The following is a 27,116-nucleotide window of genomic DNA, read 5'->3' as shown; positions in this document are numbered from 1 at the left end:
TCCAGTGCAAGTCTCATGCTGTGCATACTCTCGAACTGTGTGTGGTGTCAGTTCCATGCTTCCCAGAGCAGCCATAGCACTCCAGTGCAAGTCTCATGCTATGCATGCTCTCAGGTCCATGCTTCCCAACTGTGTGTGGTGTCCGGTCCATGCTTCCCAGAGCGGCAACAGCACTCCAGTGCAAGTCTCATGCTGTGCATACTCTCGAACTGTGTGTGGTGTCAGTTCCATGCTTCCCAGAGCAGCCATAGCACTCTAGTGCAAGTCTCATGCTGTGCATGCTCTCAGGTCCATGCTTCCCAACTGTGTGTGGTGTCCGGTCCATGCTTCCCAGAGCAGCAACAGCACTCCAGTGCAAGTCTCATGCTGTGCATACTCTCGAACTGTGTGTGGTGTCAGTTCCATGCTTCCCAGAGCAGCCATAGCACTCCAGTGCAAGTCTCATGCTATGCATGCTCTCAGGTCCATGCTTCCCAACTGTGTGTGGTGTCAGGTCCATGCTTCCCAGAGCAGCAACAGCACTCCAGTGCAAGTCCCATGCTGTGCATGCTCTCGAACTGTGTGTGGTGTCAGGTCCATGCTTTCGAGAGCAGCTACAGCACTGCAGTACAAGTCTCGTGCTGTGCATGCTCTCAGGTCCATGCTTCCAAACTGTGTGTGGTGTCAGGTCCATGCTTCCCAGAGCAGCCACAGCACTCTAGTGCAAGTCTCATGCTGTGCATGCTCTCAGGTCCATGCTTCCCAGAGCAGCTAGAGCACTGCAGTACAAGTCTCATGCTGTGCATACTCTCAGGTCCATGCTTACCAACTGTCTGTTGTGTCAGGTCCATGCTTCCCTGAGCAGCCACAGCACTCCAGTGCAAGTCTCATGCTGTGCATGCTCTCAGGTCCATGCTTCCCAACTGTGTGTGGCGTCAGGTCCATGCTTCCCAGAGCAGCCATGGCACTCCAGTGCAAGTCTCATGCTATGCATGCTCTTAGGTCCATGCTTCCCAACTGTGTGTGGTGTCAGGTCCATGCTTCCCAGAGCAGCAACAGAACTCCAGTGCAAGTCCCATGCTGTGCATACTTTCGAACTGTGTGTGGTGTCAGTTCCATGCTTCCCAGAGCAGCCATGGCACTCCAGTGCAAGTCTCATGCTATGCATGCTCTCAGGTCCATGCTTCCCAACTGTGTGTGGTGTCAGGTCCATGCTTCCCAGAGCAGCAACAGCACTCCAGTGCAAGTCCCATGCTGTGCATGCTCTCGAACTGTGTGTGGTGTCAGGTCCATGCTTTCGAGAGCAGCTACAGCACTGCAGTACAAGTCTCATGATGTGCATGCTCTCAGGTCCATGCTTCCAAACTGTGTGTGGTGTCAGGTCCATGCTTCCCTGAGCAGCCACAGCACTCCAGTGCAAGTCTCATGCTGTGCATGCTCTCAGGTCCATGCTTCCAAACTGTGTGTGGTGTCAGTTCCATGCTTCCCAGAGCAGCCATAGCACTCCTGTGCAAGTCTCATGCTGTGCATGCTCTCAAACTGTGTGTGGTGTCAGGTCCATGCTTCCCAAAGCAGCCACAGCACTCCAGTGCAAGTCTCATGCTGTGCATGCTCTCGAACTGTGTGTGGTGTCAGGTCCATGCTTCCCAAAGCAGCCACAGCACTCCAGTGCAAGTCTCATGCTGTGCATGCTCTCAGGTCCATGCTTCCCAACTGTGTGTGGTGTCAGGTCCATGCTTCCCAGAGCAGCCACAGCACTCTAGTGCAAGTCTCATGCTGTGCATGCTCTCAGGTCCATGCTTCCCAACTGTGTGTGGTGTCAGGTCCAGGCTTCCCATCTGTGTGTGGTGTCAGGTCTATGCTTCCCAAAGCAGCCACAGCACTCCAGTGCAAGTCTCATGCTGTGCATGCTCTATGGTCCATGCTTCCCAACTGTGTGTGGTGTCAGGTCCATGCTTCCCAGAGCAGCCATAGCACTGTAGTGCAAGTCTCATGCTGTGCATGCTCTCAGGTCCATGCTTCCCAGCTGTGTGTGGTGTCAGGTCCATGCTTCCCAGAGTAGCCATAGCACTCTAGTGCAAGTCTCATGCTGTGCATGCTCTCAGGTCCATGCTTCCCAGAGCAGCTAGAGCACTGCAGTACAAGTCTCATGCTGTGCATACTCTCAGGTCCATGCTTACCAACTGTCTGTTGTGTCAGGTCCATGCTTCCCTGAGCAGCCACAGCACTCCAGTGCAAGTCTCATGCTGTGCATACTCTCGAACTGTGTGTGGTGTCAGTTCCATGCTTCCCAGAGCAGCCATAGCACTCTAGTGCAAGTCTCATGCTGTGCATGCTCTCAGGTCCATGCTTCCCAACTGTGTGTGGTGTCAGGTCCATGCTTCCCAGAGCAGCAACAGCAATCCAGTGCAAGTCCCATGCTGTGCATGCTCTCGAACTGTGTGTGGTGTCAGGTCCATGCTTTCGAGAGCAGCTACAGCACTGCAGTACAAGTCTCGTGCTGTGCATGCTCTCAGGTCCATGCTTCCAAACTGTGTGTGGTGTCAGGTCCATGCTTCCCTGAGCAGCCACAGCACTCCAGTGCAAGTCTCATGCTGTGCATGCTCTCAGGTCCATGCTTCCACACTGTGTGTGGTGTCAGTTCCATGCTTCCCAGAGCAGCCATAGCACTCCAGTGCAAGTCTCATGCTGTGCATGCTCTCGAACTGTGTGTGGTGTCAGGTCCATGCTTCCCAAAGCAGCCACAGCACTCCAGTGCAAGTCTCATGCTGTGCATGCTCTCGAACTGTGTGTGGTGTCAGGTCCATGCTCCCCAAAGCAGCCACAGCACTCCAGTGCAAGTCTCATGCTGTGCATGGTCTCAGGCCCATGCTTCCCAACTGTGTGTGGTGTCAGGTCCATGCTTCCCAGAGCAGCCACAGCACTCTAGTGCAAGTCTCATGCTGTGCATGCTCTCAGGTCCATGCTTCCCAACTGTGTGTGGTGTCAGGTCCAGGCTTCCCATCTGTGTGTGGTGTCAGGTCCATGCTTCCCAAAGCAGCCACAGCACTCCAGTGCAAGTCTCATGCTGTGCATGCTCTATGGTCCATGCTTCCCAACTGTGTGTGGTGTCAGGTCCATGCTTCCCAGAGCAGCCATATCACTCTAGTGCAAGTCTCATGCTGTGCATGCTCTCAGGTCCATGCTTCCCAACTGTGTGTGGTGTCAGGTAATGCTTCCCAGAGCAGCCATAGCACTCTAGTGCAAGTCTCATGCTGTGCATGCTCTCAGGTCCATGCTTCCCAGAGCAGCTAGAGCACTGCAGTACAAGTCTCATGCTGTGCATACTCTCAGGTCCATGCTTACCAACTGTCTGTTGTGTCAGGTCCATGCTTCCCTGAGCAGCCACAGCACTCCAGTGCAAGTCTCATGCTGTGCATACTCTCGAACTGTGTGTGGTGTCAGTTCCATGCTTCCCAGAGCAGCCATAGCACTCTAGTGCAAGTCTCATGCTGTGCATGCTCTCAGGTCCATGCTTCCCAACTGTGTGTGGTGTCCGGTCCATGCTTCCCAGAGCAGCAACAGCACTCCAGTGCAAGTCTCATGCTGTCATACTCTCGAACTGTGTGTGGTGTCAGTTCCATGCTTCCCAGAGCAGCCACAGCACTCCAGTGCAAGTCTCATGCTGTGCATGCTCTCAGGTCCATGCTTCCCAACTGTGTGTGGTGTCCGGTCCATGCTTCCCAGAGCAGCAACAGCACTCCAGTGCAAGTCTCATGCTGTGCATACTCTCGAACTGTGTGTGGTGTCAGTTCCATGCTTCCCAGAGCAGCCATAGCACTCCAGTGCAAGTCTCATGCTATGCATGCTCTCAGGTCCATGCTTCCCAACTGTGTGTGGTGTCAGGTCCATGCTTCCCAGAGCAGCAACAGCACTCCAGTGCAAGTCCCATGCTGTGCATGCTCTCGAACTGTGTGTGGTGTCAGGTCCATACTTTCGAGAGCAGCTACAGCACTGCAGTACAAGTCTCATGCTGTGCATGCTCTCAGGTCCATGCTTCCAAACTGTGTGTGGTGTCAGGTCCATGCTTCCCTGAGCAGCCACAGCACTCCATTGCAAGTCTCATGCTGTGCATGCTCTCAGGTCCATGCTTCCAAACTGTGTGTGGTGTCAGTTCCATGCTTCCCAGAGCAGCCATAGCACTCCAGTGCAAGTCTCATGCTGTGCATGCTCTCGAACTGTGTGTGGTGTCAGGTCCATGCTTCCCAAAGCAGCCACAGCACTCCAGTGCAAGTCTCATGCTGTGCATGCTCTCGAACTGTGTGTGGTGTCAGGTCCATGCTTCCCAAAGCAGCCACAGCACTCCAGTGCAAGTCTCATGCTGTGCATGCTCTCAGGTCCATGCTTCCCAACTGTGTGTGGTGTCAGGTCCATGCTTCCCAGAGCAGCCACAGCACTCTAGTGCAAGTCTCATGCTGTGCATGCTCTCAGGTCCATGCTTCCCAACTGTGTGTGGTGTCAGGTCCAGGCTTCCCATCTGTGTGTGGTGTCAGGTCCATGCTTCCCAAAGCAGCCACAGCACTCCAGTGCAAGTCTCATGCTGTGCATGCTCTATGGTCCATGCTTCCCAACTGTGTGTGGTGCCAGGTCCATGCTTCCCAGAGCAGCCATAGCACTCTAGTGCAAGTCTCATGCTGTGCATGCTCTCAGGTCCATGCTTCCCAACTGTGTGTGGTGTCAGGTCCATGCATCCCAGAGCAGCCATAGCACTCTAGTGCAAGTCTCATGCTGTGCATGCTCTCAGGTCCATGCTTCCCAGAGCAGCTAGAGCACTGCAGTACAAGTCTCATGCTGTGCATACTCTCAGGTCCATGCTTCCCAACTGTGTGTGGTGTCAGGTCCATGCTTCCCAGAGCAGCCATAGCACTCTAGTGCAAGTCTCATGCTGTGCATGCTCTCAGGTCCATGCTTCCCAACTGTGTGTGGTGTCAGGTCCATGCTTCCCAGAGCAGCCATAGCACTCTAGTGCACGTCTTATGCTATGCATGCTCTCAGGTCCATGCTTCACAACTGTGTGTGGTGTCAGGTCCATGCTTCCCAGAGCAGCTAGAGCACTCCAGTGCAAGACTCATGCTGTGCATACTCTCAGGTCCATGCTTCCCAACTGTGTGTGGTGTCAGGTCCATGCTTCCCAGAGCAGCCACAGCACTCCAGTGCAAGACTCATGCTATGCATGCTCTCAGGTCCATGCTTCCGAACTGTGTTTCCCACACCCACTGTTCACTCTCAGCACAAGCCCCTGTGTGTCTTCAGGTCCGTGCTTCCCATAGTCACTGTTGCACTCAGCACAAGCCCCTGTGTGTCCTCAGGTCCGTGCTTCCCATAGTCACTGTTGCACTCAGCACAAGCCCCTGTGTGTTCTCAGGTCCGTGCTTCCCATAGTCACTGTTGCACTCAGCATAAGTCCCCTGCTCTTCTGTGCTGCTGAGCCAAGTGACAGACAGACAGGGAAAGAAGAAACAGGTCTTCTTGCCCGGATGCCTGCAACCCGAAAGAAATGTAAATGTGTGCAATTGGGTAATCTGCAAATGTTGATGCTGTTTGTGCTGTTTGGAAGCCAGAATTAGCTTTAAGTGATGGAGTCACATGAAGCTTCATGATGAGAAAGATGTCGGGGCATATTATCAAGAACGATAAAAGTATCGCCGATTTAGCGGCAGGAAACTGCCGCTAAAGCGGCGATAATGGGCTTGATAATATGTCCTTGTGAATTCCCATAGCAGCCTAGGTTCTGGTGTTAACCTGGGCTTCTATGGGACCACTCCCAAGGGTGAACAAACAAAATTAGCAACTGGTGGCATGTCAAATGGTCCAGCAACCCGACCCCGGGTCACCTCCTTCCCAATCTTTGCTTGTACCACCGCCGTATTCTGCAGGACCGACAGTTGGTTCCTACACTGTGCTTTACCCTGAAAATTCCCCACCGGGATGCGGAAACCATACGAAAAACCGTCTCGCAACACCCCAGCGGAGACATGATCCGGGTATCTATTGAGCCAAGGAATCATTGCCATGGTATCAACCGGGGTAGGTAAAGGCGCCCCTCGGACTATTTCAGACCTGTTTGGCGCTTCCCCTACTTCCGTTATCACCCGTTTTGGCTCTGCACATGGTCTCGGGATGCGAGGACTGTCCACACCCCCCACATTCGTGCCTAAACTTGCATGACCCCTGGGGCCTTGTACACTTTCCCCTGTTAAAACTCCAGCAGACCCCTTTTTTACCTGTATTGCCATTCGACCTTGAATGGTGTTCGTTACCTGATCCCGCCCGAAAGGGCGCCCCAGATGAGTGGCGGGAAAACTCGCCCCCGTCCCCCCCCAACAATGGCGCCTTTGCCATGCCTGATTTCTCTATTTTTTGCCAGGAAATGGAGTCGTAACAATCCCACGTCAGAGATGTGTCAAACTCCTTGGCTTTACGAAAAATATTATCATAACAAAACCACTGATTGCCCTCATATGTCTGAGAAAACTCCATAATACGTGTCTGGTACATGGGTAACTCGGCCAACAGTTCAGGCCTCCGTTCCCCCATAATTGCAGTGAATATCCCAAACGCTCTGCCCCAATTACCTATCGTTTCATCAACTCTGAAAGCGGCCATCTTGGCGCGCCAAACACTCGGGTGCAGAAACTCCTTTTGAACTTTAACATGCTCAATCTCGTAATGATCAGTTAATAAAGAAAACATGTTTATATATTTCTCAGCCCATATCCTCTCTTTGATTTCCATCGGAATATGCTGAGCAACTTTCTCCCTTCTCGAGGGTACTGACCCCTCCCCCGCAATCGGCAATAGCTGCTTACCTGAACCGGAAGCTGTGACCGTAGTCGCTGCCGAACTCATGCCCGCTGCGGGTTGTCCTACTGGAGCCTGCGGGGGAACAAAAGGACCTGGTGCCTATGCAGCCTCTCTTGATTGCCGCAACTGCCTCATTACTGCCCTGGCATCATCTGCCGTTGCCCCCTCACTCTCTTTCCCCAACCATGCTGCCAACTGTGCAGCCAACTCGGGAGGCATATCCTCCCCATTCACTGGGCTGACTACAACAGGAATTGGTTGCCCTTCGTTCGGGACCGGGATCGGCGCCTCAGTCGGTGTATCAGGGTGCGCCGGCGGCGCCTCGGGAACCGGGGCCTCTCCCCCAGTTGCTCCCCTCTTGGCCCTTCTACCTCTCCCGTTAGGGACTACTCCCGGCAATGCTGGTCCGACGACTCGCTTAGGGCCCCCTACACCGTTCATTGCCGCCATCTGTTTCTTCATCTCGGCCATGTCCTTCACGAGCATGCGGAGCATCTGATCGGTACCGACCCGCTTTCCGACCTTCTTGCCCGGCATTGTCCAACGCTGATTCTCTGAAAGAACAAAGACAAAATTAAAACGCTCAAAATTGGCTCTTCGTTCCGTCTCGAGCTCACGTGCAGCGGGGAGGTGCAGCTTCAGAGCACAGGAACAAGAGGATGCTTCCTTGGCTTGTCGCTCCTTTTATCCTTCTTCGGGCGGGCGTAAACCCGCCTCCCCCCGCCTCCGGGGGCGTGGCTGGCGGCTTCAGTGTCTAGGACAACCCACTCTTGGGCGGGAAAAAGCGAGCCCCGGCTACGCCGCTTTGGGCATACCAGCCGAGACTCGCCTCCCGCCCAAGATGGCTTCCCGGGGGGGTCGGGGCACTCCACCATACGTTCGGGGGGACCGAGTGGTCGCCCCTTTCCATTATCGCCTCTTTAGCGGCAGTTTCCTGCCGCTAAAGCGGCGATAATGTTATTGCTGTCCTTGATAATATACGCCCAATTCTTTTTGAGAGGTAATGTCAGTTCCGGAGTGCGTGCTTATAACGGAGAGTTATAGAAAATGTTTGCAATAGCTACATTTGTGCATGACTAAAATCTCTATCTTGAAAGCACTTTTTGTATCTTAAACCTAAATCTTGTTGCACATTTGTGTGTGTGAGAGTGCGAGTCCCACTGATCAGTTTAACTTGTACTCAGTTTTTCGTTTAAGGTGTGTGCGTTATTGTGTATCCAGTTACCTGAAAGCGAAAGCCCAACACTATAGTTACAGAATGCTGTGTTCTTTTCCCCAGTCCCATGACCCCGCGCCCACACTCACTCACCCCATTGCTCTCAGAATCACAAGCGCTGACGTAGGTGAAATGTGTACTCTGAGTGTGACCCACGCGCCTCTTTTCTTAGTAATGGTTCCCACGACACATTCGAAGCTTACTACAGTGGAAATTCCTCGCCCTCCTGCCGCGAGTCATACCACAGCTCCGCCACGGCTTGCAGCGAAAGCGACCACGGCAACGTCGAGTTGGAGCAGCTGCAAGACTACATGACGACGGTAGGGGGAGCCAACGTCACTGCTTTGTTAACGCCTGATCTTGTGGCTTTTTTAAGTTCTCTTTTCTTTGCTCTTGCATTGCTCTGGGCGGATTATAAAAATAATTTTTGTTGAGTCCTCAAACTTAATTGTCTGATTTTAACCCTTGCTCTGAAGCGTCATAATAGAAGACAGCTCAAAACAAGTTTTAGCAATAACCAGTTCTTCCCAGTGCGGGCGCCCTTTTTATTAGGTTTCGGCTGCAAAAAACTGCGCAAGCAGCTTTTGCGCAGGAGAAATCTATTGAGTTACAGTATGTGGCTCTGGAATCCGCCCTCTGTTTCATTGGCTAGCTCCATAAATGGAGGCTAGCCATTGGAACAGAGAGGCGTCCGTCATGGCCGGACCAGATTCGCAGCTTTTGCGCAGGAGAAATCTATTGAGTTACAGTATGTGGCTCTGGAATCCGCCCTCTGTTTCATTGGCTAGCTCCATAAATGGAGGCTAGCCATTGGAACAGAGAGGCGTCCGTCATGGCCGGACCAGATTCGGGGGCGTTCCCGAGAATTTTTGGCTTTTGGCTACGTCAGGCTACGTCAGCCAAAAGCCAAAAATTCATTGCCCATGAAATCGTCCCTGCCGCCGCCCGGCGCCCGACCAGGAAGTCAGGCAGGCCGGGGGCGGGCCTCAGGGACACCCGGAACCGGAAGTAGGAGGGCGGGAGCCTACCCCGCCTCCCCCGGAAAAATCGCGGCTGCATTGGGCACCGGGGCAGGCAGGAGCCTACTCTGCGCCCCGGTGCACTCACCCGGAAGAAGAGAGGCGGCGGATGGTGCAGGCGGGGCTCCGTTGCGAGGAGGAGAACCCCGCCGCCCAGGAGAAAGGAGCCGTCCGCCTGTCCAGCCACGGGACCTCCATGCGCTGAGGAGGGCCCCGCTTCCTGCCGGAACCGCAACAGCAGGAGAAGCCGGTGAGTGGGGCAGCTGTTTCTGCTGTTCCCTGCTTGTGCCTCGGTTTTCGTGCCTCTGTGGCCGGCTTCTGGGTTTTCGCGCCTGTGCGCAGATCTATAGCAACCCAGCTTGGCGTGCATCTCCCGCTGCCATCTCAGTGGGCGATGTACTGGATTTCTAGGCCTTGTTTGGTCTTCCATGTCTGGTTTTGCTGGGGAATAGCTATAACCTCCCACTCAGTCAAAAGATGGAGGAACAAGTCAGTGCAGATGTCCTGAAAAAGAAAGAGCTCCAAATAAGGAGTGTTGTTCGTATGTGTCTTGAAAGCTGGATTCATTATCCTGCTATGGTTACACTCATTTTTCCGTAGTGAATGTCATGTCAGTCTCCTCGCTTCACGGGTTGGCTGAATCTCCAAAACCTGAATGTTGCTCCTGATAGGAACTGGACCCCTCCTAACTACTCTTGAGCTACAATAGATACTGCCCCCTTTGAACTAGTACTGCAAGTTCATCTCATTGGCTCTCCTAAGTAGTTACTGATTTCACTGGATCCTCCGTGCTTTGATCGCCCCGACACTGTTCTTGCAGTCATAAATCAGGGCCCCAGGGTCCACTACCTGGCTTCTGCTTTCCTCTTCTTTTAATTAGTATAACCGAGGTCCAGGTTCTCTCCTTTGTTCATGCGTCTCTCTGCTATAGTACTGAATTCCAGCTCATCTGATTTTAACCCTTGCTCTGAAGCGTCATAATAGAAGACAGCTCAAAACAAGTTTTAGCAATAACCAGTTCTTCCCAGTGCGGGTGCCCTTTTTATTAGGTTTCGGCTGCAAAAAAGCTGCGCAAGCAGCTTTTGCGCAGGAGAAATCTATTGAGTTACAGTATGTGGCTCTGGAATCCGCCCTCTGTTTCATTGGCTAGCTCCATAAATGGAGGCTAGCCATTGGAACAGAGAGGCGTCCGTCATGGCCAGACCAGATTCGGGGGCGTTCCCGAGAATTTTTGGCTTTTGGCTACGTCAGGCTACGTCAGCCAAAAGCCAAAAATTAATTGCCCATGAAATCGTCCCTGCCACCGCCCGGCGCCCGACCAGGAAGTCAGGCAGGCCGGGGGCGGGCCTCCGGGACACCCGGAACCGGAAGTAGGAGGGCGGGAGCCTACCCCGCCTCCCCCGGAAAAATCGCAGCTGCATTGGGCACCGGGGCAGGCAGGAGCCTACTCTGCGCCCCAGTGCACTCACCCGGAAGAAGAGAGGCGGTGGATGGTGCAGGCGGGGCTCCGTTGCGAGGAGGAGAACCCCGCCGCCTATGAGAAAGGAGCCATCCGCCTGTCCAGCCACGGGACCTCCATGCGCTGAGGAGGGCCCCGCATCCTGCCGGAACCGCAACAGCAGGAGAAGCCGGTGAGTGGGGCAGCTGTTTCTGCTGTTCCCTGCTTGTGCCTCGGTTTTCCTGCCTCTGTGGCCGGCTTCTGGGTTTTCGCGCCTGTGCGCAGATCTATAGCAACCCAGCTTGGCGTGCATCTCCCGCTGCCATCTCAGTGGGCGATGTACTGGATTTCTAGGCCTTGTTTGGTCTTCCATGTCTGGTTTTGCTGGGGAATAGCTATAACCTCCCACTCAGTCAAAAGATGGAGGAACAAGTCAGTGCAGATGTCCTGAAAAAGAAAGAGCTCCAAATAAGGAGTGTTGTTCGTATGTGTCTTGAAAGCTGGATTCATTATCCTGCTATGGTTACACTCATTTTTCCGTAGTGAATGTCATGTCAGTCTCCTCGCTTCAAGGGTTGGCTGAATCTCCAAAACCTGAATGTTGCTCCTGATAGGAACTGGACCCCTCCTAACTACTCTTGAGCTACAATAGATACTGCCCCCTTTGAACTAGTACTGCAAGTTCATCTCATTGGCTCTCCTAAGTAGTTACTGATTTCACTGGATCCTCCGTGCTTTGATCGCCCCGACACTGTTCTTGCAGTCATAAATCAGGGCCCCAGGGTCCACTACCTGGCTTCTGCTTTCCTCTTCTTTTAATTAGTATAACCGAGGTCCAGGTTCTCTCCTTTGTTCATGCGTCTCTCTGCTATAGTACTGAATTCCAGCTCATCTGAATGGCTCATGCTTCTCTTTATCTAGTTCATGAAAGCCCGAGGTACCCGTTCCCTTGGCTGGCTGGAGCTTCTCTCACTTTGGAATTCATGACAGTCAGTGGGTTCTCTGAGATGATGTTACTAATCTCTTGCTGTGATTAACGAGAGTCCCTCAGCCATGAATGGCTGCCTGTGATTCCCCTTAATACTCGGCCACACAACCTTTCACTCACTAGCACCTGCTTTTTTGTAGCTCCTTTAAAATGATTGTGTCACTTTCACAGGACCTCGGGTTAAAAGCTGCCTTTTTTGGTCTGGCTAGAGACTGCATTAGCTTCAGTTTACAGCTAATGTAATCACACAGAAAGTGCTTTAAGAAGCATTATTGATGGCGGCTTGTGGCCCACCTGTATGTTGGTCTTCTGTACAAGTATTAGACTGAGGAGTAGTTCTGTGATTCAGTTTATTAAGTAGTTCTATTTTAGCTTATGGAATGTCAAATGTCCTTGTACTGCAATGGACTTGTATTTTTACACTATATAGCATCAATAGAAATGAAACCACATGTGTTTATTATGTACTAGAAACTGCTGCCGGTGTTTCAGCAAGAACAGAGTTTCAGGCCACACGAGCCAGCAGAATGGCCAGCTCAACGGGCATGATTGCCTCATTTGAACATCATGGCATTGTGGCAGATTAAGTCTTATCTAGAGCACAATTCGTTCCTGTGGCCCGAAGGTGAGCCACGTTGGATTATAAGGGGAATATCTTCATTTACAATTGCATTGATGTCAAAGTCATGAAAAACCAACCATCTAAAGTGATGAGATTTCCTCACAATTTAGTTTCACTGGAGGGGTTTGAGGGTTTCTCTCAGCTTCCAACTTCCCTGGTCTGGCAGGCCAGCAGATGCATACCTCACTGACCTGTGGTGAGAGCTTGCAGCAGAGTGGTCGGAGGAAACTGCACCCACTCAGCTGTATCTGTACAGCCCCTGCCCCCAAGTGCTACATCTGTGCCCTGAGGCTCCCCTACCAATCTACTTTCCAGACCTAGTGCAGGCAGATTATTGTAACTGGCCTGGTTGTCTATAAAGAGATTATATATATAGGATTAATTATTGCCTGTCATATGTAATAAGGATGTTGTAGTTTACCGAGGAGTCCCATGTCCATGTAAAATATCGAGACAGAGGTCACAGCTCCCTTATAAGGTCATGGAACTCTAGGTGACTTGCAATATCTTTACATGGTATGTCCTGAGGCATGTTATTCCTTACAATACATGGGCACATAACATCACTCTTCCAACAAACATCTTAAATTCTTGGGATTTTGCTCCTTCATAAGAAAGAGATAGTGTGGTTTGGACGTGAAGGATAAACTTTAAATCTATAGTACAAAACTAAACGCACCAAAAAGTAGTTAGCAGAAATGTATAGGGAGTGCAGAGTGACTAGGGAGTGCTAGGGAGTGCAGAGTGACTAGGGAGGGCTAGGGAGTGCTAGGGAGTGCAGAGTGACTAGGGAGTGCTAGGGAGTGCAGAGTGACTAGGGAGTGCTAGGGAGTACAGAGTGACTAGGGAGGGCTAGGGAGTGCTAGGGAGTGCAGAGTAACTAGGGGGTGCTATGGAGTGCTAGGGACTGCAGAGGCTAATGGCAATGTAAATGACAATGCCATGTATTTATCTGTTTTCAAAACCAACACATAAATACAAATTTTGTCATTTACAATGCCAATAGCTCTAACTTTTCCAAAGGCGAAACCATTGCATTGTAAATGCTTGTTTGAAAAGTCGGATCATTCTACTTTTAGGTTTTTCAAGTCCTGGGTTCAGGACTTGAGAAACCTCACCAGGAGGCCACTGCACTATGCGCTGCCCTGCCATTGCAGTCAATGCCAGTAGCAACACAACTACTAACCAACACACTCCTACAAGCGTGATAAATTCAGGCTATTCCAGGCCCCCCAAAGTTATAAGAATGGCTTGAGCAGTAGGTATTAGTCATTTTTTTAAATGTAAATTGAATTAATAAACAACTGTTGTTATGTCCATCTCTAAATTAGAAAAACAGCGCCACCATGTGGCAGACCGTCATAAGTGCTGGTGTTCACAAATAAGTGCAGTTGCCTGGCACCGGAAACTACCAGCTCAAATTAAGCACTGGTTACAGCCCACCTTTGAATGAGGCCCATTGTTTACTAAAGTAAAATATGGTTACGCCAATTGCAGTTTTAGACTTCAAATGCCTGATCCGTACCTTTTAAACAAACACAAATAAACATTCAAGCAGGCTGTTGCCCCTGCATTGGCCACGCAAACCATCACTCATCCACAATGGGTAATACCTTTACTAACGATGCTGGTGCTCCACCGCAGCAGAAAAAAGGCCAACAATACTGAAGCATCCTTAGACTTGATGGACCAGATAATTCAAATGTTAGGGCAGATCAGGTATTGCTCGGATCTATGAAACACAGATCTTCCTACTTACATGACCCACTTCATTGCCATGTAAGGGGATGGTTGACGGATGAAGACCGCAGGCTCAAACTTCAGAATGGAAATAAGCAAAAACGAGTAAGGGAAGTCACCCCAAGATAAATGAGGAACTAAAAGAGGTTCTGAAAAAAGATCTTGGGGAGATATGTAAATCTACGGAAATTTGGTTTGCCAGAGAGGAAGGCCAATGGGCATTTACACAAAGAGCTGCAGACGTTCTTAACCCAACCTTACTGGTCCAAATGCAGAGAAATACTGAAAGTTACACAACTGACATTTCACCACAGGCAAAAATAAAAAAACTTTCAATACCAAACTTCTCAGATCTCCTTTAAGGGCAATTTACGGGACGGTTTTAGACAAATGAGAGAACTGGGCACGAGGTAATGTTTTACCGTTTGAAGACTTCAATAAGGATTACCAAATATGAAAACATAAATCTACGGAATCTTTTACCCATTAAAGTTCGAAATACAGCTGAGTGGCAGGGTTCTTGCCCTCATTTGGAGTATGTCTGCTTGTCAACTCTTTTAGATTGTGACGGTTTAACTCTTTCGGGGGATGTCTGTCTTTGTGTCAGCCATGTTAAACCAATTCTGTGGTAGGATTATAACCTCATTAATAGTTATTACTAGGTATCCATTTAATTAACTAGTGTCATTGCTTGATAAATATTTACATACTTGTGTCTTCAAGAGTGAAATCCTTTGGCTTGTGGGGGGCTGTACGGTTTCTCTATGATCATGCGGCTTGGACCTTATCACTGCAAATGTTTTTTCTGATTTCCATTTTACTCACCTAGTACATGGAGATAGATAGCTCATCATGCGGCTGAACAGAGCTCCTAGGCTTTATAATTGGAAAATGGTGTAACTGGGTAGTGTTTTGGGCTGAGTTATTGAATGCCTGTGTTTAATAAATGACCTGTGTTACAAAAGATGAAATCAGAGATGAAATCAAATCAGTGGTTCAGGATCTCTTTAGATAGAGTTACAGGAATAGATAACAAATGTATTTGGGATCATTGAGCGGTTAAAGTATGTTTTATGCACGTACAACTGGTTCGAGGCATGTGGGCTGCTGAATTCATATCTGTGCATAGATCGCCGCCTAGTGTTGGGTCCGGATGATTGCACATTGTTGTCCTGGAAGAGTCTTCGAAGTATCACGAGATAGGTGGCTCCTCCCCTGGACTACAGTGCGCATGGGCATCGACTCCATCCCCAGATTGTTTTTTCTGCCATTGGGTTTGGATGTCTCTGGTTCCCTCTTGTTGGGATCCGAGAAAAAATAGAAATTAACTTTACTTTGCTTGAGACCAAAAGGTCTTTAGGACTTGCGTCGGTATTGTCTTGCGTTCGGCTTTGCAACTTTCCTCGGCTCCGAGCCGAGATTGTACTTCCGCGTGCTTTCGGCGCGGAAGGGCCTAGTCAACGATCCAGACTCTTCCACACCTATCATGGAACGAAGTCCATTCAAACGATGTCCGGTGTGTGCCTCCAAGTACCCACATATCGACGTCCACCCGGTGTGCAACAAGTGCTTGTCGCCAGACCACGACGAGGCCAAGTGTATGGCCTGCTCCAGGTTCCGGTCCAAGAAAACACTCAAGCTCCGTCGAGCTGCGCGCCTGGAGGCCCAGCAATCTGCACCACCGCCTACGGACATTTTCGATGCTGGGGAAGTCGAGGACGAGGATATCCAGGACATCACAGAATCTAACCCCGCGTCGGAGGTCGAGGACGACTACGACGCAGAGGCCGAGGATTTCGGTGGAGTCGTCGAGGAGGTAGGGGACGACGACGGGGCCCTTGCCACCGTGGAGGATAGCTCGGAGCTTCCTCAACCTGACTCCAGGGCCGTCCACATAAATAAGGCCCAGGTCGAGGGATCGCCTTCGGGCCTTACCTAAGACCTTGTTATGAGTTCCTCGGCTCCGCCTACTGGCCCGGCCACGGACATTGGTACCGATTCACTCCCGGTAACACAACAACCGAAAGTGAAACCTACGGTCTCAACGCCGGAGATATCGAAACCGAAAGTGCGCGTCGCACTGGTCGGATCAAAGAATTCGGAGGCCTCGGCGCCGAAGAAATCAAAGATGGCCGTCGAGCCGAAGAGCCACGTCAAAATGGCCGACCCGAAGGCTGCTGCCTCGAAGCCAAAGGTTAAAGGATCGGACGCGGCCGCATTGGCGCCGAAGACGGTCGACGCCAGCAAGGGTCGACTCGATCACAAAAAGACGGTCGACGACCCCAAGAAGTCTCTTACCGACCCGAAGAAGCGGACAGACGACCCGAAGTCCCTCTCTGCCTCGCTTCCACGCGACAAGGCCAAGGGGGCTGCGCCGAGCGCGTCGACTCCGAAGGCTACATCGTCGGTCTCCGCTCCGACACCACCCGCTAAGGACTCTGGCGAACAGGCGCGTCCATCCGCCGCGTTCACAAAAAAGGTTACGGAGTCCCTACGGCGCATTAGGGACGGCGCAGCAGCAGTCGAGCCGAAAGACCCTGCGCCAGCCAAGCCTATGGCGAAACCGGCGAAGGCACCCACGCCGATCCTTTTCACCTTGCCGCCTAAGACGGCGCCGAAAGCTTTTGCTGCTAAACCGGGGGCCGGCATGCCCGAGAAGGTATCTTCGACCCCAAAACCGTTGTTGGTGGTCCTCGGCCCACGGCATCGACTACTTGCAGAGGAGGAGCGTCAGGAGCATTTCATCGACGCCGAAACGGGCAGACTTTCCCTCCTGAAGAGGAAAATCACACCTGAGCCCCAATTGGAGTCATACAAAATCCCACTCAAACGAAAGATGGACTCTGCTGGTAGTCCAGCCTTGGTGGAGCCCATTTCACCACAGGCTCACAAACTCTCGCCCACTCATTCCAATGTCGACGCTGGTGAGGGTGACGACGAAGATGAGTACAGCTATCCCGTCTACACAGACCCAGAGGATGTGACTGAGCCCTGGTCTGCTGGTGGCGATCCGGGGGACCCGCATTCTGGACAGGACCCTCAGCTTTTCTCAGCAAAAACTTCACCCACTGAGGACTCTGTGGCTTTCAATGCCCTCATTGAGCGGGCAGCGGCCAATCACAACGTCGAGCTGCATGCTGACCCTGTGGACGTCGACTTCCTATTTGACACTTTTTCTGTCTCTGAAAAGTCTGTAAAAACTCTGCCAATTCTGAAGGGGGTTTTAAAGCACGCTGCGGAGGTCTTCAAAGAACCCACCAGGGCGAGGGTCATCAACCCGAGAATCGACAAAAAGTACAAGGCAGCGCCCACAGATCCAACTTATCTTAAGGGACAGTTGCCTCTGGACTCCCTGGTTGTCTCCAATGCCCGGAAAAGAGCCAACTCTCAGACTACGGGTGATGCTCCTCCCCCAGACAAGGAATCAAAAGTCTTTGAGGCTTCGGGGAAGAGGGTGGCAGCGCAGGCAGCCAACATATGGCGCATCTCCAACACGCAGGCGCTCCTGGCGTGTTATGACAGGGCACACTATTATACTCTAGAGACCCTTTTACAACATTTACCCGATCAATATAAGGAAGCAGCTGAAATGTTAATACAGGAGGGGAAGCTCATCTCCAACGCTTCCATAAAGTGCGCTCTGGACGTGGCTGACACCGCCGCACGCGCAATTAACACTAGCGTGATGCTTTGTAGACATGCATGGCTGAGGATATCTGGGTTCAAGCCGGACATTCAAACCACCATCTTGAACCAAACAGTCAACCCAGATCACCTGTTTGGCCCCGAGGTTGACACCACCCTTGAGAAGATGAAGAAGGACACCGACACTGCAAAATCTATGGGTGCCTTGCAGTCCCAGCAGTTTCGGAGTGGGTCCTTTCGTCGCTCCAATACTAGAGGCACCTCAAGGGGGCAACTTTCGCAGTCAGCGCAGTTCTACAAAAGCAACACCCAGAATGCCTATACCAACAAGGGTCGAGGTGGATACCGTGGCAACAACGCCAAGGGCAGAGGACGTGGCAACAACAGCTCCAGGTCCTCCACCGCCAACAAACAGTGACGCCTTGTCACTGCCCCCGACCACACAACACCGGTCGGGGGGAGACTCCAGCAGTTCCTGCCCGTGTGGAAGTCCATCACCACGGACAGGTGGGTCAGAAAACTTGTCCAATTCGGTTATTGTCTGGAGCTCACGTCCACTCCACCCAACATACCCCCAAGGCACCGTCCTATGTCCGGAGAGCACTTGCACTTATTGCAGCAGTAAGTCACAGTCATGCTGCAAAAAGGGGCAATAGAGCTCGTGCCCTTGCAGGAAAGAGGTGCGGGAGTTTACTCCCTGTACTTTCTGATTCCAAAGAAGGACGGATCCCTCAGACCCATCCTGGATCTCAGGCCCCTCAACTTTTACATCCTATCAGAGCATTTCCACATGCTCACACTGCAGCAAGTTCTCCCACTGCTTCAACAGGGGGACTTCCTAGCAACTCTGGACCTGAAGGATGCGTGCTTCCACATTCCGCTACATCCTTCACACAGAAAATACCTCAGGTTCACCATCCAAAACCAGCACTACCAATTCAAGGTTTTGCCTTTTGGGGTCACCACGGCACCCAGGGTTTTCACAAAGTGCCTGGCGACGGTGGCGGCGCATCTCAGACATCGAAACATCCACGTCTACCCCTATCTGGACGACTGGCTCATTCAGGCGAAGTCGGCCCAGCAGTGCGCCGACCACGTGTCCCACACCATTCACCTTCTGCACGTTCTGGGGTTCTCACTGAATTACCCAAAATCCCACCTCCAGCCCGCCCACATACGGCAGTATCTGGGTGTGACCATAAACACTCTGGCGGCCACAGCACAGCCGAATTCAGTGAGAGTCAGCAGCATTCAATCGCTGATCCAAAAATTCAGACCTCAACACTCGCTTCCAGCAAGAGTGTTCATGCAGTTGATAGGCATGATGGCCTCCTGCATTTCCATAGTCCGGCACGCGAGACTGCATATGCGCCCGCTTCAGGAGTGCTTGGCACGTCAGTGGACTCAGGCTCACAACCAGTTGAAAGACCTAGTGTTGGTGAGCGGTCGGGCATACAACTCTCTGCATTGGTGGAATCCACGAAAACTTTGCAGGGGCCGACCGTTTCAGGAGCCTGTGCCACAGATTATCCTGACAACGGACGCTTCTCTCCAGGGATGGGGAGCGCATGTACTCCAATACACTGTGCAGGGACTATGGACGCAGCAACAGGGGAAGATGCACATCAATGTTCTAGAACTGATGGCGATCTTCATGGCACTAAAGGCTTTCAAAGTACATCTATGCAACAAGGTCGTGTTGATTCGGACGGACATGACGGCGATGTACTACATTCAGAAGCAGGGAGGCACACACTCTCCGCAGCTGTCTCATCTGGCTCAGAGCATGTGGAAGTGGGCCATTCAGACGAACATCTTCCTCATGGCAGAGCATCTCTCAGGCAAGGACAATCAGATGGCGGACCTGCTCAGCAGGCACAGCCACCAAATGCACGAGTGGGAGATACATCCATCAGTACTCCAGCCGTACTTCCAAAGGTGGGGTCATCCAGAGATAGACCTGTTCGCCACGCAGGAGAACGCAAAATGCCAAAGCTTCGCCGCCAGGTTCCCACACCCACTATCGCAGGGCAATGCGATATGGATGAACTGGTCAGGCAAATTTGCGTACGCTTTTCCCCCAGCACCTCTGATACCGCTGGTGGCACGCAAACTCAGGCAACACTCGATGACTCTCATCCTAGTTGCTCCAACGTGGGCTCGTCAACCATGGTACACCACGTTTCTAGAACTGTCCGTGGTACCGCATCAAAGGCTACATCTCACACCCAGCCTTCTGACGCAGAGCCATGGCGACATTCAGCACCCAGATCCGCAACAGCTAGACCTGGCGATCTGGCTCCTGAAGTCCTAGAGTTTGGCTACCTGAACTTACCTCCCAATTGCATGGACATCATTCGGGAGGCAAGGAAGCCCACTACTAGAGCCTGCGACGCGGCAAAATGGAAGCGGTTTGTCATTTATTGTGCGAACCACAACATCAACCCGCTGGACGCTTCTATTCACGCCATCATCTGTTACCTGTTCCATCTGTACAAGTGTAATCTGGCCTATGCTTCCATTCGCATTCATCTGTCTGCAATGGCCGCGCATCTCCAAAATAGACAACACCTTTCACTCTTCAAGGTGCCTGCCATCAAAGCTTTTTTGGAAGGCCTCAAACGAGTCATTCCGCCACGGACTCCACCAGCTCCTGAGTGGAACCTCAATGTGGTTCTTAACAGGCTGATGGGTCCTCCCTTTGAACCACTGCATTCCTGCGAGATTCAGTTCTTGACATGGAAAGTGGCTTTCCTCGTAGCAATTACATCGCTACAGAGGGTTAGTGAATTGCAGGCCCTCACAATACAAGAGCCATTTATCCAAGTTCATTCCAACAGGGTGGTGCTCCGCACTAACCCTAAGTTTCTGCCCAAGGTTGTGTCTCAGTTCCACATCAACCAAACTATCGAATTACCTGTTTTCTTTCAAAATCCTGAGTCACTGGCGGAGCGGATGCTCCACACCCTTGACGTTAAACGGGCCCTAATGTATTACATTGATAGGACCAAAAATTTTAGAAACACTAAGCAACTCTTTGCGCCACACCACAAAGGTAACCCTATTTCCAAGGCTGGCATTGCTAGGTGGATCGTTAAATGTATCCAGATCTGCTATGCAAAAGCAAAACGCACTCTTACCATTCCACCAAGAGCCCACTCCACCAGAAAGTTGGGGGCCTCTATGGCTTTCCTTGGAAACATTCCCTTAGAGGACATATGTAGAGCAGCCACATGGTCTACCACACACACATTTACTAAGCATTACTGTGTTGATGTGCACTCCAAACAGCAGGCAGCTGTAGGGCAGGCTGTTCTCAAGACACTTTTCCAAACTGCTGCAGCTGACACGGGCGGCCGCCGCTAATGGAGGGACTGCTATGTATTCTATGCACAGATATGAATTCAGCAGCCCACATGCCTCGAACCGAATATGCTACTTACCAGTATGCATCTGTTCTTGGCATGTAGGGCTGCTGACATTCATATCGCCCGCCCTCCTCCCCGGCGCCTGTAGTAGCTGCAGTATTCACATATATACCCATAGCATGGTCATCATTCACTAAGTTTCACTCCATCTTGGCCACAATGGCTAAAAACAATCTGGGGATGGAGTCGATGCCCATGCGCACTGTAGTCCAGGGGAGGAGCCACCTATCTCGTGATACTTCGAAGACTCTTCCAGGACAACAATGTGCAATCATCCGGACCCAACACTAGGCGGCGATCTATGCACAGATATGAATGTCAGCAGCCCTACATGCCAAGAACAGATGCATACTGGTAAGTAGCATATTCGTTGTGGATTGACCACGGCATGGCTGAGCAGAGTCTCGTGATAGGCCAATAGTTTGGTTCGGCTGTGCTTCCTGGCTGCGACAAGTTATTGCTGGACACTGTTTCATGGATAGGTCCTGTTGTGGTTGAGGCCTTCATAGGCAGCATGCTTCCACGAGTGGGTCATTGCATTACCAGTCAATGCTTTTGTGATAACTCATGCTGTGGTTGGACCGGTTTGCATGGATGAATCCTAGTTGGGCTGACCAAGATTCCACATTCGGATCGCAATGTGCCAGGAATTGTTTCAAAGCTTGATCTGGGGTGTCTGGGCATGGTTTCGTTGAGGCATTGCCATGTTTGTATGATCTATCTATAGAAGATCTATTGATACAAGTCTAGCACAGTTGATAAATTGAGTACTATTGATTGGTTTGAGGAAACACAAGTTGCTTACAGGACATACAAATAGCAAAACAGCAGCATTAAAACAGGTTATTCTCACAATTATTATTATGAATGTTTTGGATATGTGTGAGAAATTCTGAATAATTTATCAGGGTGTCATTAAACAGAGGCCCTGATTAAGGGTTTGACTGACAGTTTTCTCCCTTAAAAAAATGGCGGGGAGGCACTCCACCGTACTAAAAGTGCCATCGGATATAATGCCTTTGTAATAAAGTAGACAGGATATCTCCCACTTTTGGGTCCCTTGCACCAAGCTCTAAATTAGGCGTGGTGAGCAAAAGAACGATGGATTTAACCCAGATCTCTTGACTGGGGGTGAATGTCTGATTTATTCAGCATTCCATGCATCATTTGTTTGCGTAGCACTTTTCACTCTAAGTGGGATGGGTATGCCCAGACATGGGTCCCTTGCTCACTGTGCCACTGGATTCAAGCTAGCCTGGCTGATAAAGGGTGATACCCAGAAACCGGTCCCATGATGCTTGTCTCCTGTCCAGGGCGGAGCTGGCTTGGCAGTTCGGTCTGGACTGTTCCCATGAGGCACAGGGTCAAGACTGATTTGCATATGGCTGGGTCTAAACTGGGGTGGCATGGTGAGCAAAAGAACAATGGATTTAACCCAGATCTCTTAACTGGGGGTGAATGTTTGATTTATTCAGCATTCCGTCCATCATTTGTTTGCGTACCACTTTATAATAAAGCAGACAGGATATCCCCCACTTTTGTGACCCTTGCACCAAGCTCTAAATCAGTCCCAAAAGTTTAAACCTGTATAACAGTGTAGTTTATTTTTTACATGAATTATGTGAGTTGGGTTACTTTGTGGACAGACCACAGTATGGCTTAGCAGTGTTTTGTGACTGGATTGTAGTTTGGTGTGACATGACACAGTGAGAGCATGAGAGTACCCGGATGTGGCTAGACACAGTGTCAAGGATGCCTCAGGTTGCAGCTCAGCAATTATTTGTGGGTGTGTTGTCTTATTTTTGGCTTTTAATGGATGGATCATAGCATGATAAGGTTTTGGGAGTGGGCACGAGAATTCTTTGTTGAAGGCTGGTCATTGTTTTGAGCTAGGGTCATGGTGTCATGTTAGGTTTTATTGTATGGTACATTTGTATTTTCTAGAAGAACTTAGACTTGATTGGCAAGCATATCATTAACTGCTCGTGCTTTTGTTGCACAGGATTTGCCGTATAAAATCAGAGAACACCAGGGTTTGGGGTGTGGCATGTGGTACAGATATAATAATCTTTCTTTTTGCATTGATATCTGAGATGTTCTGTTTGTGGTTCTTTCTGTGAAAAGCCAGTGTTGGATGGCTCATACACATTTGGCTAGATGGGTGGCAACGGCTCCTGCGCTAAGGCGGAGGAGCATCACCCCACTGCTCTTGGAGAGGTGGAAAAAGGAAAAATAAAATGATAATAACATTATTATCATTATATTTTTCATAAAGGCTAAGGGGCTTTGTTATGGCGGGGTGGGGCTGGTGTCACAGGGTGGAGGAGTGGTCTGTGTGCCATATGTGTGCACGAAGGTTCGGTCTGCTATAGACAGTTTGGTCGGCCATCTTGGGCCGGCCCAAAAATTATGCGCACTTAGCATTTCTCCACCTGGCTGTGTTTCACAGCGGGCGTAGAACAGTTCCAAGGCTCCCAGGCACTGTCTGAGTGTCCAAACAGGCCGCTCAGACCAATCACAATGCTGCTGTCATGCTAGTGACAGAAGCGTTGTGATTGGCTTAGGGGAGCCTGTGTGCTACTGGGAGCCAGGAAGAGAAGAAGATGGAGGAGAAGCTGCAGCCTTAATCAGGTAGGAGTTTTTTTTGTATCCTCCCCTGCCCCGGGCCCGCCCCGTAGCAGCTGCCACTGTAGGATAGGGGTTCTTTTCTTTGCATTGTTTATGCATTGTTTAGTGGCAGTATCTTATACATGGATCTGTTTTCTTTGCATTGTTTATTGACGGTATCTTATACATGGATCTGTTTTCTTTGCATTGTTTATTGACGGTATCTTATGCATGGATCTGTTTTCTTTGCATTGTTTAGTGACAGTATCTTATGCATGGATCAAAGTGTTGTTGTTAAACATACACTGTATGAATGATGGTCACTTTGTCAGGTGTTTTGAGAGGATTCCATTGTGTCTCCTGTGTTAGCTTGTTGTTGGTGACTAACATTTTTTTCTTTCCTCTTGTTAACTGTGTACTCTTCCTGCAGCTGAGAAATAAACTCTCCTCACAGGAGATCCAGCAGTTTGCGGTGCTGCTCCATGAGTACCGGACGGGCATGGCAGTTCGCGATTATTGCACAGACCTTTTGCGACTCTATGGGGACAAGAGAAAGTTCCTTTTACTAGGTAACTTCTAAACATGACTACTTGGAGGTTTATTACTTGCTTGCATCTTCAAAGTTTTGCCCTGCCTTTGGTTGCACTGTGGACATAAGTGTTGTATGTAAAATGACATATTCATACTTATTTTGACAACATGGTACGAGATATGAGGGAACTGTAATGCTACCCCTTCCCTTGCTTCAGTGTGAAATATGCTCTCAATATCAGAGTCTCTTAGTAGAAAGGGGAATATGGCACTGCCGGGTTATCAGCAGTGGCCAGTGCAGGTAAGAGCAGTGGAGTCTGGTGGGGCGGGGAACAGGGGGGGGGGGGGGGGGGGATTTCTACTGACGACAACAAGGGAAAATTAATTATTTATCATTTATTTAATTTCCTCTTGTGGTCATATGGCTAATTTCCCCTAAAGCGGCCTCACCGCTCTTACCTGCATGGGCCGCTCCTGCAGGTTCTCTCCTATTGAGGTACAGTACAGACTTTGCCAATGTCTCACTTGAAACTTCCAGTTTACTAATCCCAGAAGTCAGATATTTTTTGCGGAGTCCTTTGGGCTTGCATCCTGTTAGCCTTTAAGTAGCCTCTAGTGTCCAACCAATTGGAAGGGGTGTTGCAGAAGGAAGTGTGGGATGTGTGCTACAGCCCCCTGTTCGTACCAAATACCCTATAACGTGACCTCACATCTGTCTATTTCTACTGCTGCAGGGTTGAGGCCTTTCATCCCGGATCAGGACATCGGCTACTTTGAGAGCTTCCTGGAGAGCATCGGGATCCGTGAAGGGGGAATACTGACCGACAGCTTCGGAAGGATCAAGCGAAGCATGAGCAGCACATCAGCCTCCGCTGTGCAGAGCTACGACAGCTGGTCTCTGCATTCCGAGAGCGAGTGCTTCAACCGGATGATCAATAACATTACCCATGACATTAAGGCTCTGGCGCATGATGAGGAAGACGAGGATGGCGTGGAGGAGGACAACTTCTTATAGCTGTAGTAGGTTTTGCCTATCGCTTGGACAGTGGTGGCCGTGGAGAGCGATGGGTGTTCACCGGTCACTGTTTCCTGCTGCTTCTGCCCTGGAACGGTGAGTTCAGGAGCTCACACCAGTCTCTGATCAACACTGCTCACTGGGGACATATGGGAACTCCCAGCAATAGAATGATCCCCTTATTCTACAAGGGTCAAAAAGGACAACATTTCCAACCCAAATCGAAGAGTGCTTCCTGCGGCTTCCTCTGATGGTCATTCAGGATGTAAGCTCTCGACAGCCACTAGAGAGAGTTTTGGATTGCACCATTGAGGATCTTATGAGGAAAATGTGAACCCTTGTGTTTGATTCTGACGAACCGAGAATTTTGATTTGTGCGTGTTGCTGGGAAAGTGAGATTTTTTTGGTGTCTCTGATATAACTTTGCACTTATTGTACTCGGGCTCATGTGAAGCTCAGGCCACACAACTCAAGCAAGCCAAAGGCTCAGAAAACCCAAACAGTCAATTTGTTTCACTTCCCAAATAGATATAAGAATTTCTTTGAAGTACCAGACCATGAGCAGTTGTTCTGTGCAGAATGAATGGTGCCAACAACATGTGATTGTTTTGTAATTATTTCATCAAATTGATGTATTTTCATTGTTGGGATCAAGCATGGTCACCCCCCTGGACTTTTGAAGCCCACTGGGAGTAATGGTTAGTGACCTCATTTATAAGGCGGCTACAGGGGTTGATGATTTTACTGTCCCACAGTCCCAGCGCGTGCCGAGATCATCAGACAACTATAATGATTTGGGCAGTGTACTGGCCCGCTGGGCCTCCAGCACTGAGGGAGCCTAGATTGCAACGCCTATTCCATCTCCAAAGTGATTAAATTCCATTTTGTAAGACACAGATCAGTTTGTCTAAAGGGACTCTTACAGATGTTCACCATTCCCAGTAAAGTGTAGTGTCCCCCAGGGTTCTATACTTGCACCCATGATCTCTACACGGATCCCCCTGTAGCCCTGATATCACACAAGGTCATTTCCATCAATATCCATCATGGCTCTTTATCTAAACTAGAATCCAACCAAGACCTAGTTTGTACTCCTCAGTGGTCACGCACGTAGACCACAGACAAGGCTTTGTTCATTGGCATTAACCTTGAGGACCTCCTCCCATGCCTCACCTCTGACATCATGCCCATTGGCTTCTACGTAGACATCTTCTACCTTTCAAGGACTATGTCAACATAACAGCCCAGACGACCTAGTTCCAACTCTGTGTACTATACAGAATCCATCCCACAACAACTTCATTTCTACCACCCAGGCCCTTGTTCTGCCTTACGTGCATGGTAGTAACACCCTGTTTATTAGCGTTCGAGTTGGTGCCCTGGGGAAGCTGAAAGTAATGGATTCTAATTCGAGGGTTAGCAACTGCTACCCCTGACTTGCTCTTTTAGGACTGATGGCTGTGCTCTTGCTACCCTTGGTTTTGAGTCACCTAGGCTGCAGCAGATATTAGAACTAAACAGGTCTCAAGGGGCCTTGACTACTTTTGTTGTTTGCTCTCCATGCACTTCAGAAATGTCATCAGCAGCATGTAGGCGATTGTTGTGTAAAGATGACCTGGTCAGGGATCAATCCTGTGTTATCACTGGGGCTAGATAAGGCATGATGTCACTGCTGCTCCCTCTGGCATTTCAACGAATCAATGTCCATGCAAAAAAAACATCCTGTATGCAGCTGTTCACCTAAGCATTACTGACAGAATCAAATTTAACAAGATCACTCCATCTTGGAAATAAACACACTTGTTCCCACAAACTGCCTGTATCCAAAAAACAATCTTTGTAGCAGATAAACGCTGCATACCTCGGCGTCCCCACTTCCTATATTCAGTCCTTACAACTCCAAGATCCTGAAGTCTCAAAAGGAAGGCGCATAGAACCTTGTATGGTTACCCATCTCAAGATTGCCCCAAAATCCTCAAATGAGCTTCCCTGGCATATTAGACTCTATCCTTTGGAACAGGGCTTTAATAAAGAACTAAAGACCA

The 27,116-nt window shown here is 50.2% G+C and overlaps 1 protein-coding gene across 2 annotated transcripts in view; it reads left to right on the top strand.

Annotated features, from left to right (window-relative positions):
* CCM2L (CCM2 like scaffold protein) overlaps window positions 1-25,670 on the top strand; it is an 84,339-nt gene extending 58,669 nt beyond the window's left edge. For both annotated transcript variants that reach the window (XM_086932678.1, XM_086932679.1), the window contains 3 exons: window positions 8,211-8,358; window positions 23,956-24,094; window positions 24,791-25,670. In XM_086932678.1, the coding sequence (XP_086788804.1) occupies window positions 8,211-8,358; window positions 23,956-24,094; window positions 24,791-25,071 (568 nt within the window). In that variant the 3' untranslated portion in view covers window positions 25,072-25,670. The remainder of the gene's footprint in view (window positions 1-8,210; window positions 8,359-23,955; window positions 24,095-24,790) is intronic.
* The last annotated feature ends 1,446 nt before the right edge of the window (window positions 25,671-27,116 follow it).

Source organism: Lissotriton vulgaris, chromosome 7 (genome assembly GCF_964263255.1).
Source record: "Lissotriton vulgaris chromosome 7, aLisVul1.2, whole genome shotgun sequence".
Classification (NCBI taxonomy): domain Eukaryota; kingdom Metazoa; phylum Chordata; class Amphibia; order Caudata; family Salamandridae; genus Lissotriton; species Lissotriton vulgaris.
This window is presented reverse-complemented; position numbering and strand designations above follow the sequence as displayed.